The 16,090-nt window shown below is 44.1% G+C and overlaps 2 protein-coding genes across 4 annotated transcripts in view; both read right to left on the bottom strand.

The window, feature by feature from the left end:
• Nucleotides 1-16,090, bottom strand: part of LOC124402737 (alpha-actinin-4) — a 29,614-nt gene that overhangs the window by 7,417 nt on the left and 6,107 nt on the right. The window contains exons 2-17 of one of the 2 annotated variants that reach the window (XM_046875929.1): nt 13,662-13,776; nt 13,360-13,479; nt 12,951-13,037; nt 12,553-12,640; nt 9,419-9,497; nt 9,237-9,318; nt 8,485-8,570; nt 5,730-5,822; nt 5,396-5,626; nt 4,066-4,213; nt 3,781-3,931; nt 2,995-3,103; nt 2,528-2,668; nt 2,246-2,428; nt 1,980-2,114; nt 1,388-1,567 (exon numbers count right to left, since the gene is read on the bottom strand). In XM_046875929.1, the coding sequence (XP_046731885.1) occupies nt 1,388-1,567; nt 1,980-2,114; nt 2,246-2,428; nt 2,528-2,668; nt 2,995-3,103; nt 3,781-3,931; nt 4,066-4,213; nt 5,396-5,626; nt 5,730-5,822; nt 8,485-8,570; nt 9,237-9,318; nt 9,419-9,497; nt 12,553-12,640; nt 12,951-13,037; nt 13,360-13,479; nt 13,662-13,776 (2,028 nt within the window). Of the gene's footprint in view, nt 1-1,387; nt 1,568-1,979; nt 2,115-2,245; nt 2,429-2,527; nt 2,669-2,994; nt 3,104-3,780; nt 3,932-4,065; nt 4,214-5,395; nt 5,627-5,729; nt 5,823-8,484; nt 8,571-8,958; nt 9,045-9,236; nt 9,319-9,418; nt 9,498-12,552; nt 12,641-12,950; nt 13,038-13,359; nt 13,480-13,661; nt 13,777-16,090 lie in introns of both variants that reach the window. The other variant, XM_046875928.1, reaches the window with a different exon arrangement.
• The window catches only part of eif3k (eukaryotic translation initiation factor 3, subunit K), a 31,172-nt gene continuing 28,051 nt past the window's right edge, over nt 12,970-16,090 (bottom strand). Inside the window, exons 9-10 of one of the 2 annotated variants that reach the window (XM_046875937.1) lie at nt 15,490-15,498; nt 12,970-13,340 (exon numbers count right to left, since the gene is read on the bottom strand). The gene's annotated coding sequence lies outside the window, so the exon portion shown is untranslated. The remainder of the gene's footprint in view (nt 13,341-15,489; nt 15,499-16,090) is intronic. The other variant, XM_046875936.1, reaches the window with a different exon arrangement.

Genomic DNA, 16,090 nt, shown 5'->3' with positions numbered 1-16,090 from the left:
GTGTGTGTGTGAGTGTATAAATGTGAGTGTATAAATGTGTGAGTGTGTGTGTGAGTGTATAAATGTGAATGTATAAATGTGTGAGTGTATAAATGTGAGTGTGTGTGAGTGTATAAATGTGAGTGTGTGTGTGAGTGTATAAATGTGAATGTATAAATGTGTGAGTGTATAATGTGAGTGTATGTGAGTGTATAAATGTGTGTGTGTGTGTATAAATGTGAGTGTATAAATGTGTGAGTGTATAAATGTGAGTGTGTGTGTGAGTGTATAAATGTGAATGTATAAATGTGTGAGTGTATAAATGTGAGTGTGTGTGTGAGTGTATAAATGTGAGTGTGTGTGTGAGTGTATAAATGTGAGTGTATAAATGTGTGAGTGTGTGTGTGAGTGTATAAATGTGAATGTATAAATGTGTGAGTGTGTATGTGAGTGTATAAATGTGAGTGTGTATGTGAGTGTATAAATGTGAGTGTGTGTGTGTGAGTGTATAAATGTGAGTGTATAAATGTGTGTGTGTGTGAGTGTATAAATGTGAGTGTGTGTGAGTGTATAAATGTGTGAGTGTGTGTGAGTGTATAAATGTGTGTGTGTGTGAGTGTATAAATGTGTGAGTGTATAAATGTGAGTGTATAAATGTGAGTGTGTGAGTGTATAAATGTGTGAGTGTATAAATGTGAGTGTGTATGTGAGTGTATAAATGTGAGTGTGTGTGTGAGTGTATAAATGTGAGTGTATAAATGTGAGTGTGTGTGTGAGTGTATAAATGTGAGTGTATAAATGTGAGTGTATAAATGTGAGTGTGTATGTGAGTGTATAAATGTGAGTGTGTGTGTGAGTGTATAAATGTGAGTGTATAAATGTGTGAGTGTATAAATGTGAGTGTGTATGTGAGTGTATAAATGTGAGTGTATAAATGTGTGTGTGAGTGTATAAATGTGAGTGTATAAGTGTGTGTGAGTGTATAAATGTGAGTGTATAAATGTGTGATTGTATAAATGTGAGTGTATAAGTGTGAGTGTATAAATGTGTGAGTGTATAAATGAGTGTATAAATGTGAGTGTATAAATGTGAGTGTATAAATGTGTGAGTGTATAAATGTGAGTGTATAAATGTGTGAGTGTATAAATGTGTGAGTGTATAAATGTGTGAGTGTATAAATGTGTGAGTGTATAAATGTGTGTGAGTGTATAAATGTGAGTGTATAAATGTGTGAGTGTATAAATGTGTGAGTGTATAAATGTGAGTGTATAAATGTGTGAGTGTATAAATGTGAGTGTATAAATGTGTGTGTGTGAGTGTATAAATGTGAGTGTATAAATGTGTGATTGTATAAATGTGAGTGTGTATGTGAGTGTATAAGTGTGTGTGTGAGTGTGTGTGTGTGTACCTCCATGGTGTAAGCAGTGTACTTGTTGTCGAAGATAAGTGCCTCCTGGATGAGCTGATGATTTCCCTCGAGCTGCTCAATGTTTGGTTTGTACTCGATGATCTTCTGCTCGTACTGACGCAGGTGAGTCAGCTGATCCTCCAGAGTGCCGTTCATCTCGATCGATATCCGCCCGATCTCCTACACACACACACACACACACACACACACACACACACACACACGCACTTAATGATCTGTTGATGTGAATGTGTGCCGATGTGAATCCAAAATCAGAGTTACGTGTAAATGTTTAGTAGTAGTGATGAACCACCAGCAAATGATTTATGTGACAGAACCAATATATTATACACACTCACACACACACTATGTTCGGCCATGAAACGGTGCCCCTGGAGTACAGAGGGCTAAGGGCCTTGCTCAAGGGCCCAAGAGTGGCAGCTTGGTGATACCAGGGCTTGAACCCCTGACCTTCTGATCAGTAACCCAGCACCTTAACCACTGAGCTACCACTGTGTGTGTGTGTGTATATGTGTATATGTGTGTGTGTGTGTGTGTGTGTGTGTGTGTGTGTGTGTGTGTGTGTAAATACCTCCATGTTGTTTTGGATCCAGGGTCCCACCATATTCGCCTGGTTGGCAAACTGGCGTCTCAGATGATCATTAGACTGCTGACGACTGAGTTCCTCTTGTAGAGCTTCATCACGCTGAGGAACCAGCTGCTGAACCTGCACATATACACACACACAAACATCAGCATGGATGCACGCAGAAACACACTCCACACACTCATCAGCACGCCGCAGTGTCAAGCCCTGGCTGTAAGTGCGTGTGCGCGCGCGTGTGTGCGCGTGTTGACCTTGTCCCACTTGCTGTCGATGCTGTTGGGGGTGATGGTGGTGTAGGGGTTGGTGCCGCTCAGCTTGATGCCGTTATACTGCGCAATCTTCTGCACCTCGGACTGAATGGCCTGAATGGCCTCCCGCTCCTTATTGGCCTCCGGGAGGGTCGCCTTAAACTGCTCATGGGCTGTGATCAAACCCTACAGACACACACAGGGCGAGTGAGACAGGGGGCGAGTGAGACAGACAGACAGTGAGAGAGACTGAGAATGAGGGTGAGACAGACTGAGCGGTGGTACCTGTATCTCCTCGATGTTGTGCACTATGAACATGTCCTGCAGATCCTCCATCGCTCCCTCCATCCAGTTATTAAACGGAGCTGCTCTTTTCGCGTACTCCAAATAGAGCTCATCAATCGACTCCAGCTGCTTCTCTGTCCTCTACACACACACACACACACACACACACACACACACACACACCAGTATGATCTACACATCCTTTAACAATGCTTCCATGGTGGTAAAACACACAACCATCTCCAGATAAAATGAACACACGCCCTTCTGTATAAAGAGATACTGCTCCATACTGTGTTTAACACTGCACTTCAGCGCCACCTGCAGGTGTAGTGGTTTATATAAATACACTTCACTTCAAAAAAAGGGGTCTGTGTAATAATGCTCACTATTAAATCAGTCCTATAACACTGCACAGTATGTGTGTGTGTGTGTGTGTGTGTGTGTGTGTGTGTGTGTGTGTGTACCTCAAGTGACTCCCTGCGGTTCTGTGTAAGTGCTCCCAGCACATCCCACTGCTCACAGATCTTCTGACAGCGAGCATTCACACTCGGAGAGTCGTAGTAGTCCAGCTCACTGAAACAAAACACACACACAAAGAAAAACAAACCTTACACAAACCTCAGGGAGCTACTATATACACAGCAATAAACACTAAGTAAGAACACATGTAATACCTGTCTTGGTGGGTGTGTGTGTGCGTGTGCGTGTGTACTAGGGCTGAAACAAAAGTAATTCAAATACAAAAAAATCATTGAGGCAAATAATTTAACTCATTGCTTTGTTTACTTCCTTTACCTACACACAGAGCACTGTTCCCCACAGACCATTATTACTGACGCACCACCCGCTAAATTCTGAACAATAAACACAGAAAACGCAGGAACAATGCCAGTTTCCAAAGTTTGGGATAATTTCAACTAAAACACCATACAGTGCAGTTACCATTTTTTAAGTAATTATATTTTTATATTATGTATTTTTTTGCATTTCGATGTAATATGGCAATTAAATGCACTAAATGGGTTTAGTTTCCACAGATATTCTTGTATGAAATTTCAACAATAAAGATTTTTCTAAAAAGGAACCAAACGACTTGTTCATTTTAAGAGACGATTCTTATTTTCTCTTGTATAATTAGTTTTGCTCTTTAATTAAAATAATTAATTGGTTGAATACTCAATTACTAAGATAATTGATAGCTGCAGCCCCAGTGTGTGTGTGTGTGTGTGTGTGTGTGTGTGTGTGTGTACTTGAGCTCCTGGGCAATGGCAGCGATCTGCTCCACACGATCCTGGTGAGCAGCGAGGTCACTCTCAAACGCCTCGTGTTTCTTCAGCAGCGCTTTAATCTCAGACAGAGACGCCGTCTCATAGTCCTTCTGATTCAGCATGGTCTCTTTACCTACACACACACACCATAAATCATTATGTGTGCATGTCTAACTCATGTATATGTGTGTGTTTAGCATCAGTTCTGTTCTCCTCCATAGCAGTGTGTGTGCCAGTGTGTGTGAGAGAGTGAGTGTGTGAGTGTACCATCAGTCCAGCTCTCATGTATAGCTGCTTTCTGGCGGAATTTCTCAGCGAGATGATCGAGTCTCTCGAGTCGGCGGATTTCGTTCAGTAGCCACTCCTCATAGCCTTTCTCCGCCCCCTCCAGGTTATGCCAAGCTCCATTAATATCCTAAACACACACACACACACACACAAACAGTGTGAGGGGTGTGTGTAGGGATTGTGAGGTGTGTGTAGGATTGTGTGAGTGTGTGTGTAGGGATTGTGTGAGTGTGTGTGTAGGGATGTGTGTGTGTGTGTGTGTAGGGATTGTGTGAGGGGTGTGTGTGTGTGTGTAGGGATTGTGTGAGGGGTGTGTGTAGGGATTGTGTGAGGGGTGTGTGTAGGGATTGTGTGTGTGTGTGTGTGTGTGTGATTGTGTGAGGGGTGTGTGTGTAGGGATTGTGTGAGGTGTGTGTGTGTGTAGGGATTGTGTGATGTGTGTGTGTGTGTGTGTGTGTGTAGGGATTGTGTGAGGGGTGTGTGTGTAGGGATGTGTGAGGGTGTGTGTGTGTAGGGATTGTGTGAGGGGTGTGTGTGTGTAGGGATTGTGTGAGGGGTGTGTGTGTAGGATGTGTGAGGGTGTGTGTGTGTGTGTATGTGTGTGTGTAGGGACTGTGTGAGGGGTGTGTGTGTGTGTGTGTGTAGGATTGTGTGAGGTGTGTGTGTGTGTGTGTGTGTGTAGGGATGTGAGGGTGTGTGTGTGTGTGTGTGTGTGTGTAGGGATTGTGTGAGGGTGTGTGTGTGTGCAGGGATTGTGTGAGGGTGTGTGTGTAGGTGTGTGTGTGTAGGATCAGTGAGGGTGTGTGTGTGTGTAGGATGTGAGGGTGTGTGTGTGTAGGGATTGTGTGAGTGTGTGTGTGTGTGTAGGATGTGTGAGGTGTGTGTGTGTAGGGATGTGTGTGTGTGTGTGTGTGTAGGGATCAGTGAGGTGTGTGTGTGTAGGGACTGTGTGAGGGTGTGTGTGTGTGTGTGTAGGATCAGTGAGGGTGTGTGTGAGGGGTGTGTAGGGATGTGTGTGTGTGTAGGGATTGTGTGAGGGTGTGTGTGTGTGTGTAGGGATTGTGAGGTGTGTGTGTGTGTAGGGATTATGTGAGGTGTGTGTGTGAGGGTGTGTGTAGGGATTGTGAGGGGGTGTGTGTGTAGGGATTGTGTGAGGGTGTGTGTGTGTGTAGGGATGTGTGAGGTGTGTGTGTGTGTGTAGGGATTGTGTGAGGTGTGTGTGTGTGTAGGGATTGTGTGAGGGTGTGTGTGTGTAGGGATTGTGTGAGGGGTGTGTGTAGGGGTTGTGTGTAGAGCTGAAGTCACTTACAGACACCATTTTGCCCTCGGAGGGCATAAAGGCGGGCCGGTTGCTGAGCCTCAGTTTGGTCTGCAGCGTGTTGAAGTTGATCTCCAGCTGACATTTCTCCTGGACTTTAGGAGGTTTATGAACCCGGCGATAATCTCTGAAGTCCTCCAGCTTCTGCTGCATCTCCACCATGGTCTTCTCTGGAGCTCGGTTCTCCAACCACGGGATTGTCCTCCTGATCCACTCCAACAACTATACACACAGTGAGGAACACCACACATCATAAAAAAATGCATATCAACACACACACACACACACACACACACACACACACACACACACACACAAAACTCACATCACTGGCGAGTTTCTCGTAGTCCTCCATCAGATGCTCGTTCTCCTGATTGACAGCGAGAACTTTGCAGATACGATTGGCTGCTGTCTCGGCCTATCAGAGAGCAGAACATTCATTCATGACTGTCATTTTTTTATGTGTCTCTCACACACGTGCACCAGTAACCTGCAGTGAGAGCAGCCAACACACCTGACCTACAGGTCCATCTACTCTACTGAGTGTGTATACTCACTACCTGCTTACTGTTAACACACTGTGCCTGTGTGTGTGTGTGTGTGTGTGTGTGTGTGTGTGGGGGTTTCAGTGTACATACACACACACACCAGACATATTATAAACATTGTTGTTAGAGAGTTAAGTGGAACACACACACACACACCTCTAATGAACACTTCCTGAATGATGCGAACACTCCAGTTGCTAAGGAAAGCTAACAGAGTAAGTGATGCTACATGCTAACACCATTAGCATTAGTGAAGGAGTGGGATGCTAAAACCCAAACTCTGTGTGTGTGTGTGTGTGTGTGTGTGTGTGTGTGTGTGTGTGTGTGTGTGTGCGTGCGCGTGCTTTTCGAGTCTGCATGCTGATTATGGCGGAGATGATGGCACGCTGTGAGTGTGTGTGTGTGTGTGTGTGTGTACCGCTAAAGGACGACCTCTTCAGGAGCTCATAATAAACTGGAATAAAGAACATTAACATAAAACATCAAAGAAATCAATAATAATTAAAGATAAAGCACAGAGAGAGAAGCAGCAGTGCATCAAGCCTTTACAGACACACACTCCACATGTCCATCACACACTCCATAGACTCCACCTCTCCCCCGGCTCGGTCCCAAACGCACCTAGTGTTTCCAGCTTTACACACTGCTTACACTACACTGATTAGTGATTTGGGACGTGTCCGAGGCATGATGCACGCTGGCTCTCAGGAACACTGAAGACAGAATGAGTTTCCTGCAGATATTACATAAAGGCTGTCTCAATAGCCCTCGTGGTGAAGGGAAAAGTGCACACTTAAGAGTGTACTTTAAGTGTTTGTCTTAGTGGTTATAAAACCCAATTGCACCCCTTTACTCCTTTACCACACCCTTTAAAGAGAGGATCCAGGGCAGGAGGAGGAGTGACGATGTTAATAGAGGTCGACCGAATAATCATTTTTTTAATTATTTGGCCGTTTGTGCTTCAAATTCAGGCTGATTAATATTCATGTGCATCTAATACACCAAACTGTACATGTATGTTCTGAGCTTGCATGAGAGTACAGAACTCTACCATACCAGCAGGTGGCAGTAGTCTGTATTCTGTATCCAAACAGGAAAACCTGAAAAGCGGGAACTGTGAATATATAAAACGAGTTCATTTTCTCACTGATGAGCTCCACCTCCGATTCAACATGCACAATCAACTGAAAACAGCTGACACGGTCCGACTCCAGCCAACGGTGCGGAACACACCGAATAAACTAAAGCTGTTCCCCTCTGACTGTGTCGTGTCCCAGACTTTACCCTCCCATCCTTTAACATTCTAACACTACATGTAGAAAGAGAAGAAGACTGGAACAGTAAATGTAGAACGAGAAGAAGATTGGAACAGTAAATGTAGAACGAGAAGAAGATTGGAACAGTAAATGTAGAACGAGAAGAAGATTGGAACAGTAAATGTAGAACGAGAAGAAGATTGGAACAGTAAATGTAGAACGAGAAGAAGACTGGAACAGTAAATGTAGAACGAGAAGAAGACTGGAACAGTAAATGTAGAAAGAGAAGAAGATTGGAACAGTAAATGTAGAACGAGAAGAAGACTGGAACAGTAAATGTAGAAAGAGAAGAAGATTGGAACAGTAAATGTAGAGAGAAGAAGACTGGAACAGTAAATGTAGAACGAGAAGAAGATTGGAACAGTAAATGTAGAACGAGAAGAAGATTGGAACAGTAAATGTAGAAGAGAAGAAGATTGGAACAGTAAATGTAGAAAGAGAAGAAGATTGGAACAGTAAATGTAGAAAGAGAAGAAGACTGGAACAGTAAATGTAGAAAGAGAAGAAGACTGGAACAGTAAATGTAGAAAGAGAAGAAGATTGGAACAGTAAATGTAGAACGAGAAGAAGACTGGAACAGTAAATGTAGAAAGAGAAGAAGATTGGAACAGTAAATGTAGAAAGAGAAGAAGACTGGAACAGTAAATGTAGAACGAGAAGAAGATTGGAACAGTAAATGTAGAAAGAGAAGAAGATTGGAACAGTAAATGTAGAAAGAGAAGAAGATTGGAACAGTAAATGTAGAACGAGAAGAAGACTGGAACAGTAAATGTAGAACGAGAAGAAGATTGGAACAGTAAATGTAGAACGAGAAGAAGATTGGAACAGTAAATGTAGACTGGGAAGAAAAGTGCACTGGGTGGAAACTTGTGTAGTTCAATAAATGTTTCATGTAAAAATGTTTTGTATCGTCTCTTATTAATGAACTGTTGGATTTTATAAGATGAAGCAGGAAAAAAGAAAATCGACCAAATAAATGTTCATCACATATCAGCCTTCGGCTCTCTGATTTCTAAATATGAACATCAGTGGAGAAAAACCCGTACCGGGTGACTGCTAGGTGTCACGAATGTACTGATGTTCTACAGGAAACTCAGAGGAAACAGTAAAAGCAGAGTGAGCGCGTGTTCAGCTGCAGTGAAAGCCCAAAGGCCTGACCATGACCTTCACCTCCAAAGGGGTCAAGGTCAAAGGACAGGTAGGAAAAGGTCCTCACCTTCTGAGCACCAGAGAAGGCGTGATAGAAGCAGGAGACGTAGGTCATTATAGCCTTCTCATCCGGCCTGAGAGTACCAACGATATCTACAGCACAGCACAGCACACAAAGAGAGAGAGAGAGAGAGAGAGAGAGAGAGAGAGAGAGAGTAAGGGAGGTGGTGAAGCCAAGCAACCTGAAGGCTGTGCTCAGCGAGCAGCTGTGTGTGTGTGTGTGTGTGTGTGTGTGTGTGTGTGTGTGTGTTCAGGAAGTCAGCTGACACACAGCGAGGCATCTGATTGGCTCCTGTGGTTGCAGTAGCCCCGCCCCCTCAGAGTGTAAGAGTAAAAGTCCTGTCATTTAATCAACAGGGCAACCCCAGGAGAGAGAGAGAGAGAGAGAGAGAGAGAGAGAGAGAGAGAGAGAGAACGCCATGCTGGACAGAGCTTAAGGGTCAAAGGTTGATCGTAGGGGTCAAAGGTCAGGGGGTGGTACCTTCTGTGCTCCAGAAAAGGCATGGTAGAAACTGGACACATAGGTCATTATAGCTTTCTCATCAGGACGAGCAGTGTTCACTATGTCTGTAGAGAAACACACGTTATACACACACCCACGCACGCACACGCTATTCCTACACACGCACACACAACTTTACTCCGTCAACTATAAAGATACACAACACACATTTAACAGGGTCCAACACCATGTTCCTGCATGCGCGCACACACACACACACACACACACACACACACACACACACACACAGCTCATACCTTCTGCATCCAGCATCTTGGGAATGTCCAGGTATTTCTCTGCCACTTCAAATGCATTGTTCAGATTTGTAACAGGATCATCCTACACACACACACACACATCAGTGAAGCATTTCCTCTGTGTACAAGGTAAATGAAGATGTGTGTGTGTGTGTGTGTGTGTGTGTGTGTGTGTGTGTCACCTTGCGCAGTTTGTCGTAGTTGATGAGTTCAGGTCTGTGTCTGTGGATCAGAGCGTTAAAAGCCAGACCATCCTTCCAGCTGCAGAGAGAGAGAGAGAGAGAGAGAGAGAGAGAGAGAGAGAGGTATTTATTAGTGTGTATGCACAGCAGTGGTTAACAGGGGCAGTGTTATTGTGTGTCTGTTCAGCTAAATTTATTTTTAACTCAAATATCACAATAAGCATTAGACATTATTAATTAAACTCCATCAGGGTTTAGGAGTAGTGAGTAGACTCCTAGTAGGGTATAGGGTATAGAGTGTAGGGTGTAGAGTGTAGGGTATATGATATAGGGTGTAGAGTGTAGAGTGTAGGGTATATGATATAGGGTGTAGAGTGTAGGGTATATGATATAGGGTGTAGAGTGTAGGGTATATGATATAGGGTGTAGAGTGTAGAGTGTAGGGTATATGATATAGGGTGTAGAGTGTAGGGTATATGATATAGGGTGTAGAGTGTAGAGTGTAGGGTATATGATATAGGGTGTAGGGTGTAGAGTGTAGGGTATATGATATAGGGTGTAGAGTGTAGGGTATATGATATAGGGTGTAGAGTGTAGAGTGTAGGGTATATGATATAGGGTGTAGAGTGTAGAGTGTAGGGTATATGATATAGGGTGTAGAGTGTAGAGTGTAGGGTATATGATATAGGGTGTAGAGTGTAGAGTGTAGGGTATATGATATAGGGTGTAGAGTGTAGGGTGTAGAGTGTAGGGTATATGATATGGGGTGTAGAGAACAGGGTATAGGGTGTAGAATGTAGGGTATAGGGTGTAGGATATAGAGTACAGGGTATATGATATGGGGTGTAGAGTGTAGGGTATAGAGTGTAGGGTGTAGAGTGTGGGGTGTAGAGTGTGGGGTGTAGAGTGTAGGGTATATGATATGGGGTGTAGAGAACAGGGTATAGGGTGTAGAATGTAGGGTATAGGGTGTAGGATATAGAGAACGGGTATAGGGTGTAGAATGTAGGGTATAGGGTGTAGGATATAGAGAACAGGGTATAGGGTGTAGAATGTAGGGTATAGGGTGTAGGATATAGAGAACGGGTATAGGGTGTAGAATGTAGGGTATAGGGTATAGAGAACCGGATATAGGGTGTAGGATAGAGAGAACAGGGTATAGGGTGTAGAATGTAGGGTATAGGGTGTAGAGTGTAGGGTGTAGAGTGTAGGGTATATGATATAGGGTGTAGAGTGTAGGGTGTAGAGTGTAGGGTATATGATATAGGTTGTAGAGTGTAGAGTGTAGGGTATATGATATAGGGTGTAGAGTGTAGGGTGTATGATATAGGGTGTAGAGTGTAGAGTGTAGCGTATATGATATAGGGTGTAGAGTGTAGATTAAAGGGTGTAGAGTATAGAGGGGAGGCTACGAGGTAGAGTACAGGGTGTTGGGTATGGGGGTAAAGGGTGTCGAGTACAGGGGGTTGAGTATATGTGGAAGGGTATGGGGTAAAGTGTGTCGAATACAGGGGGTAGAATACATGGGGTAGAGTGTGTGCCCTGTGTAAAAGGGGAAATGTGGAGTTACACCACACCACCACCAACTGACATTTAAAGAATAATTGGCTGAAATCAGAGTTGAAGGCCAGCAAACACTTTTTGCAGAACCTGCTGCACAAATACCGTTTTAGTTTTTTAGCAAAAAAAAGTCTTCACACTTCTGTACTGTAGATCTCAGACTGCAGCAGTGCCCAGGGGACTGGAGTCACTGACAGAAGACCTTCAGGTCAACATCAACATACTCATCAAATACTCATCACTCTGTGGATAGTTTTCACTAGAGTCTGAAGAATCTCTGCATGTAACATCTAAACCTGTTCCTGTCATGTCTGGTGTAGAGTGTAGGGTGTAGAGTGTAGAGTGTAGGGTGTAGAGTGTAGGTGTAGAGTGTAGAGTGTAGACTGTAGGGTGTAGGGAACAGGGTATAGGGTGTAGAATGTAGGGTATAGGGTATAGAATGTAGTGTGTAGAGTATAGGGTACAGGGTGTAGGGTATTGAGAACAGGGTATAGGGTGTAGGGTATAGAGAACAGGGTATAGGGTGTAGAATGTAGGGTAAACGGTATAGAGTGTAGGGTATAGAATGTAGTGTGTAGAATATAGAGTACAGGGTATAGAGTGTAGGGTGTAGTGTGTAGAGAACAGGGTATAGGGTGTAGAATGTAGGGTATAGAGAACAGGGTATAGGGTGTATAATGTAAGGTATAGGGTGTAGGGTATAGAGAACAAGGTATAGGGTGTAGGGTATAGAGAACGGGGTATAGGGTGTAGAGTGTAGTGTGTAGAGAACAGGGTATAGGGTGTAGGGTGTAGGGTGTAGAGTATAGGGTGTAGGATATAGAGAACAGGGTATAGAATGTAGGGTATAGGGTGTAGGATATAGAGAACGGGTATAGGGTGTAGAATGTAGGGTATAGGGTATAGAGAACAGGATATAGGGTGTAGGATAGAGAGAACAGGGTATAGGGTGTAGGATAGAGAGAACAGGGTATAGGGTGTAGAATGTAGGGTATAGGGTGTAGGATATAGAGTACAGGGTATATGATATGGGGTGTAGAGTGTAGGGTATAGAGTGTAGGGTATATGATATGGGGTGTAGAGTGTAGGGTGTAGAGTGTGGGGTATAGAGTGTAGGGTATATGATATGGGGTGTAGAGAACAGGGTATAGGGTGTAGAATGTAGGGTATAGGGTGTAGGATATAGAGAACGGGGTATAGGGTGTAGAATGTAGGGTATAGGGTGTAGGATATAGAGAACAGGGTATAGGGTGTAGAATGTAGGGTATAGGGTGTAGGATATAGAGAACGGGTATAGGGTGTAGAATGTAGGGTATAGGGTGTAGGATAGAGAACAGGGTATAGGGTGTAGAATGTAGGTATAGGGTGTAGGATATAGAGTACAGGGTATATGATATGGGGTGTAGAGTGTAGGGTATAGAGTGTGGGGTGTAGAGTGTAGGGTATATGATATGGGGTGTAGAGTGTAGGGTATAGAGTGTAGGGTATATGATATAGGTGTAGGGTATAGAGAACAGAGTATAGGGTGTAGAATGTAGGGTATACGGTATAGAGTGTAGGGTAATAATTATTACCTGATGTGGAAGTTTTGCACGTTGACGTTTTTGTAAGGAGCCGTTTTCCTTTGACACCACAATAATAATCCCTCTTTAGCTGAGGTCTCTGTGGGACGGGGACACGGACACACACACACACACACACACACACACACACACACACACACACACACACACACACACTAATTGTAATATCAAGAAAACAAAAACTATTAAAGCAAACGTATGTGGACACCTGGCTATTACACCCATATCAGACTGAAGCACATCTCTCTCAACCCTCTACCTCAGAGAGGCAGCGAAAGGGGGGAGGGAGGAAAAGAGGGAGCGGTAGAGAGAGCGAGAGAGAAAGAGCAAGAGGTGGCGAGAGAGAGAGAGAGAGAGAAGTAGAGAGAGGGAAAGAGAAAAGGTCTTACCCTCCACTGAGATGTCTTGAATGGCAAAGCGAAGGATGATGGTCCAGATCATGCCGAGGGTCATCTTCGCATTTCCATCAACAATTTCTACACACACACACAGTTTAAAAAATTCATACTACATTTAAAAATGAGTTGTGTTTAGTGTGCGCCTGTGTGTGTGTGCGCGCGCATGTGTGTAGCTGAGACAAAGAGGAGGATGAACATTTTGTCAGCACAACTCAACCATCTTATTTTAGCCAATCAGAAACAAGCAGAGAGCAGTGAGGGGGCGGAGTTTATAGCCTCCTTCTCTGACCCCTTCATTTCACAGATTACAGCACACACCTTAGTGACATGAAATGTGTGCGTGTGTGTGTGTGTGTGTGCGTGTGTGTGTGTGTGTGCGTGTGTGTGTGTGTGTGTGTACCCTCAGCTCCAATAGACACCAGTTTGACTCCTTTGCTGGCGATGAAGTCGAGTGCTTTGTTGACGTTGTTGATCTTGTGCACTCTCATTTTCCCTCGCTCAGGTTTGGGTAACCGCTCACCTACACACACACACACACACACACACACACACACACACACACACACACACACTTCAGGTAAATTGATGTTGAAGTGAGCGTTCGCTGAGCTGTGTCTGATTGGGCAGTTGAGGCACTGGGAAGCATGTCCACAGCGGTGTCTGATTAGAGAATAAAGGATGTGGGTGGAGCTTAATTCTCACCTGAGATGACCTCAAGCAGCAGCATGAGCTTCAGGCCATCTCTAAAGTCCTCCTCAATGTTCTCGATCTGAGTGCCGGCTTTACGCAGGTGAGAGTTACACCACGCCGTGAACGTCTGGAACACAGGGAGAGAAACTAATGAGAAATTTCACAGCAAGAATCTGAGAGACTCCTATAACCCAGCATTAATCCTATTCCACACTGGAGTTCACTACTACAGGAACACAACCACCATCACCACCACCAGCAGACCACCATCATCACTACCATCAAAACCATCATCATCATTACCATCATCATCATCACTACCATCAGAATCATCATCACCACCACCACCAATCATCATCATCATCATCACTACATCATCATCATCATCATCATCACTACCATCAACACCAGCACACCATCATCACCACCATCAACACTAGCAGACCATCATCACCACCATCATCATCATCACTACCACTATCAACACTAGCACACCATCATCACTACCATCAGAACCATCATTACCATCATCATCACTACCATCAGAATCATCATCACCATCATCATCATCACCACTACCATTATCATCATTAACACTAGCACACCATCATCACTACCACCATCATCACTACCATCAAAACCATCATCACCAGCATCATCATCATCATCATCACTACCATCAACACCAGCACATCATCATCACTACCATCAACAATAAATTAGTTCTTTCAGTCAAGTTTGACAGGAACACACACACAGACAGACAGGAAGTGGTGCTGGTAAACTGCATTAATATTTATTATGAAAGTTAAATATACACTTGTGTAGTCATTAGTTTTAAACATTACTCTGTAAATCAGCTTAAAAAAAACAACAACCGAATTTGGCATTAAATGCCTCTTTTAAAAAGAGTGGCCACGCCCTACACAGGCATGCGCTCTCTCGCTCACACACACACACACACACACACACACACACACACACACACACACACACACACACACACACACACACACTATTGCCTTGTCTTTTGAGAACAAACATTAAAACACACCCACACTGAACATTACACACACACACACACACACACACACACACACACACACACACACACACACTTCTGCTGAAACCAAATGTGTCGACATGAGAGGGTGTGGTTGCACCTGCCAGGTAACACTAACACTAACACACACACACACACACACACACACACACACACACACACACAGAACTGTAAATGTATGTGTACATTTACATTGCTGACATCGGGCAGATGAAGAGCCATTTACATTTATACACACCGTACCTACTGCTGTCTGCCTGTTTGTCGCAGTGTTAGTAAAAAGAGGAAAGGTGTGTGTGTGTGTGTGTGTGTGTGTGTCTTTAGACTTCCTCTCTCTGTGGAATGCAATGTTATTTGTTGATTGTGTTTATGCAGCTTCCTGTCATTGTGCGACTCTAAATTCCAGTTTCAGCCTCACTGACCAAACACACACACACACACACACACCCAACCAAATATACACACAAATTACAAACACACTTAACTACACAACACAACTACAGTTATGTGCAATTCCACATGGAGTCAGAGCTGCTGTCACACACACACACCTTATGCTGATTATCTACAGAGTAAGAGAGAGAAGGAGATAGACTGTGTGTGTGTGCATGCACATGTGAACATGAACATGCAGATTTAGTTTTAATCACTGATAAGTGAAACACAATATACACACACACACACACACAAGGCAGAAAACCACAGAGAGAAAAAGTGTGTGGTGAGAGACATCAGCATGTTTTAATTTACACAACACCCCAAACCTCTGCAGTGTCACACGCACGCACACACACACACACACACACACACACACACACACACACTTCTGTGTCAGGTGACCTGCACTGGTTTTAGAAGTGGCCGGGGGGTTGGGGGGCACATTACACCATGCCGCTAGTCTCACAGAGGGTCAGGGGCCTGCCAGGAGCCGGAGTGAGGGTCAGGGGCCCGCCAGGAGCCGGAGTGAGGGTCAGGAACACTCTGTGTTTAGGAGGTTTAGATGATGAGAGAGGATAACGTTCTCCTGTAACTCGGGAGGAAATGAAAGAGCAGAGCGAAACACTTCCCCTCTGTAGAGCCGTTATGTCTCATAGCTGCTGCTGAACCGTGTGTGAAATGCAAACACACTGCTGGAGGTCACGTATGTGTTACACCACCAACACGCCGAGTCAGAGAACCACAGCACTCGCTCACACACACACACACACACACACACACACACACACACACACACTAAATTCACAGCAGAATTATTCTGAGAACTCTTCACACCTCTGAACTTGTGTGTGTGTGTGTATGTGAGAGAGAAAGAGAGATATTTTATATAAATGCAGTAAGAAGCAGAATTAAGGATGTGTGAATCTTCTCACACTGGACA

The sequence above is a fragment of the Silurus meridionalis genome, chromosome 20 (assembly GCF_014805685.1).
Source record: "Silurus meridionalis isolate SWU-2019-XX chromosome 20, ASM1480568v1, whole genome shotgun sequence".
NCBI classification, from domain to species: Eukaryota; Metazoa; Chordata; class Actinopteri; order Siluriformes; family Siluridae; genus Silurus; species Silurus meridionalis.
The sequence above is the reverse complement of the archived record's forward strand: the minus strand, read 5'-3'. Positions and strand labels throughout refer to the sequence as shown.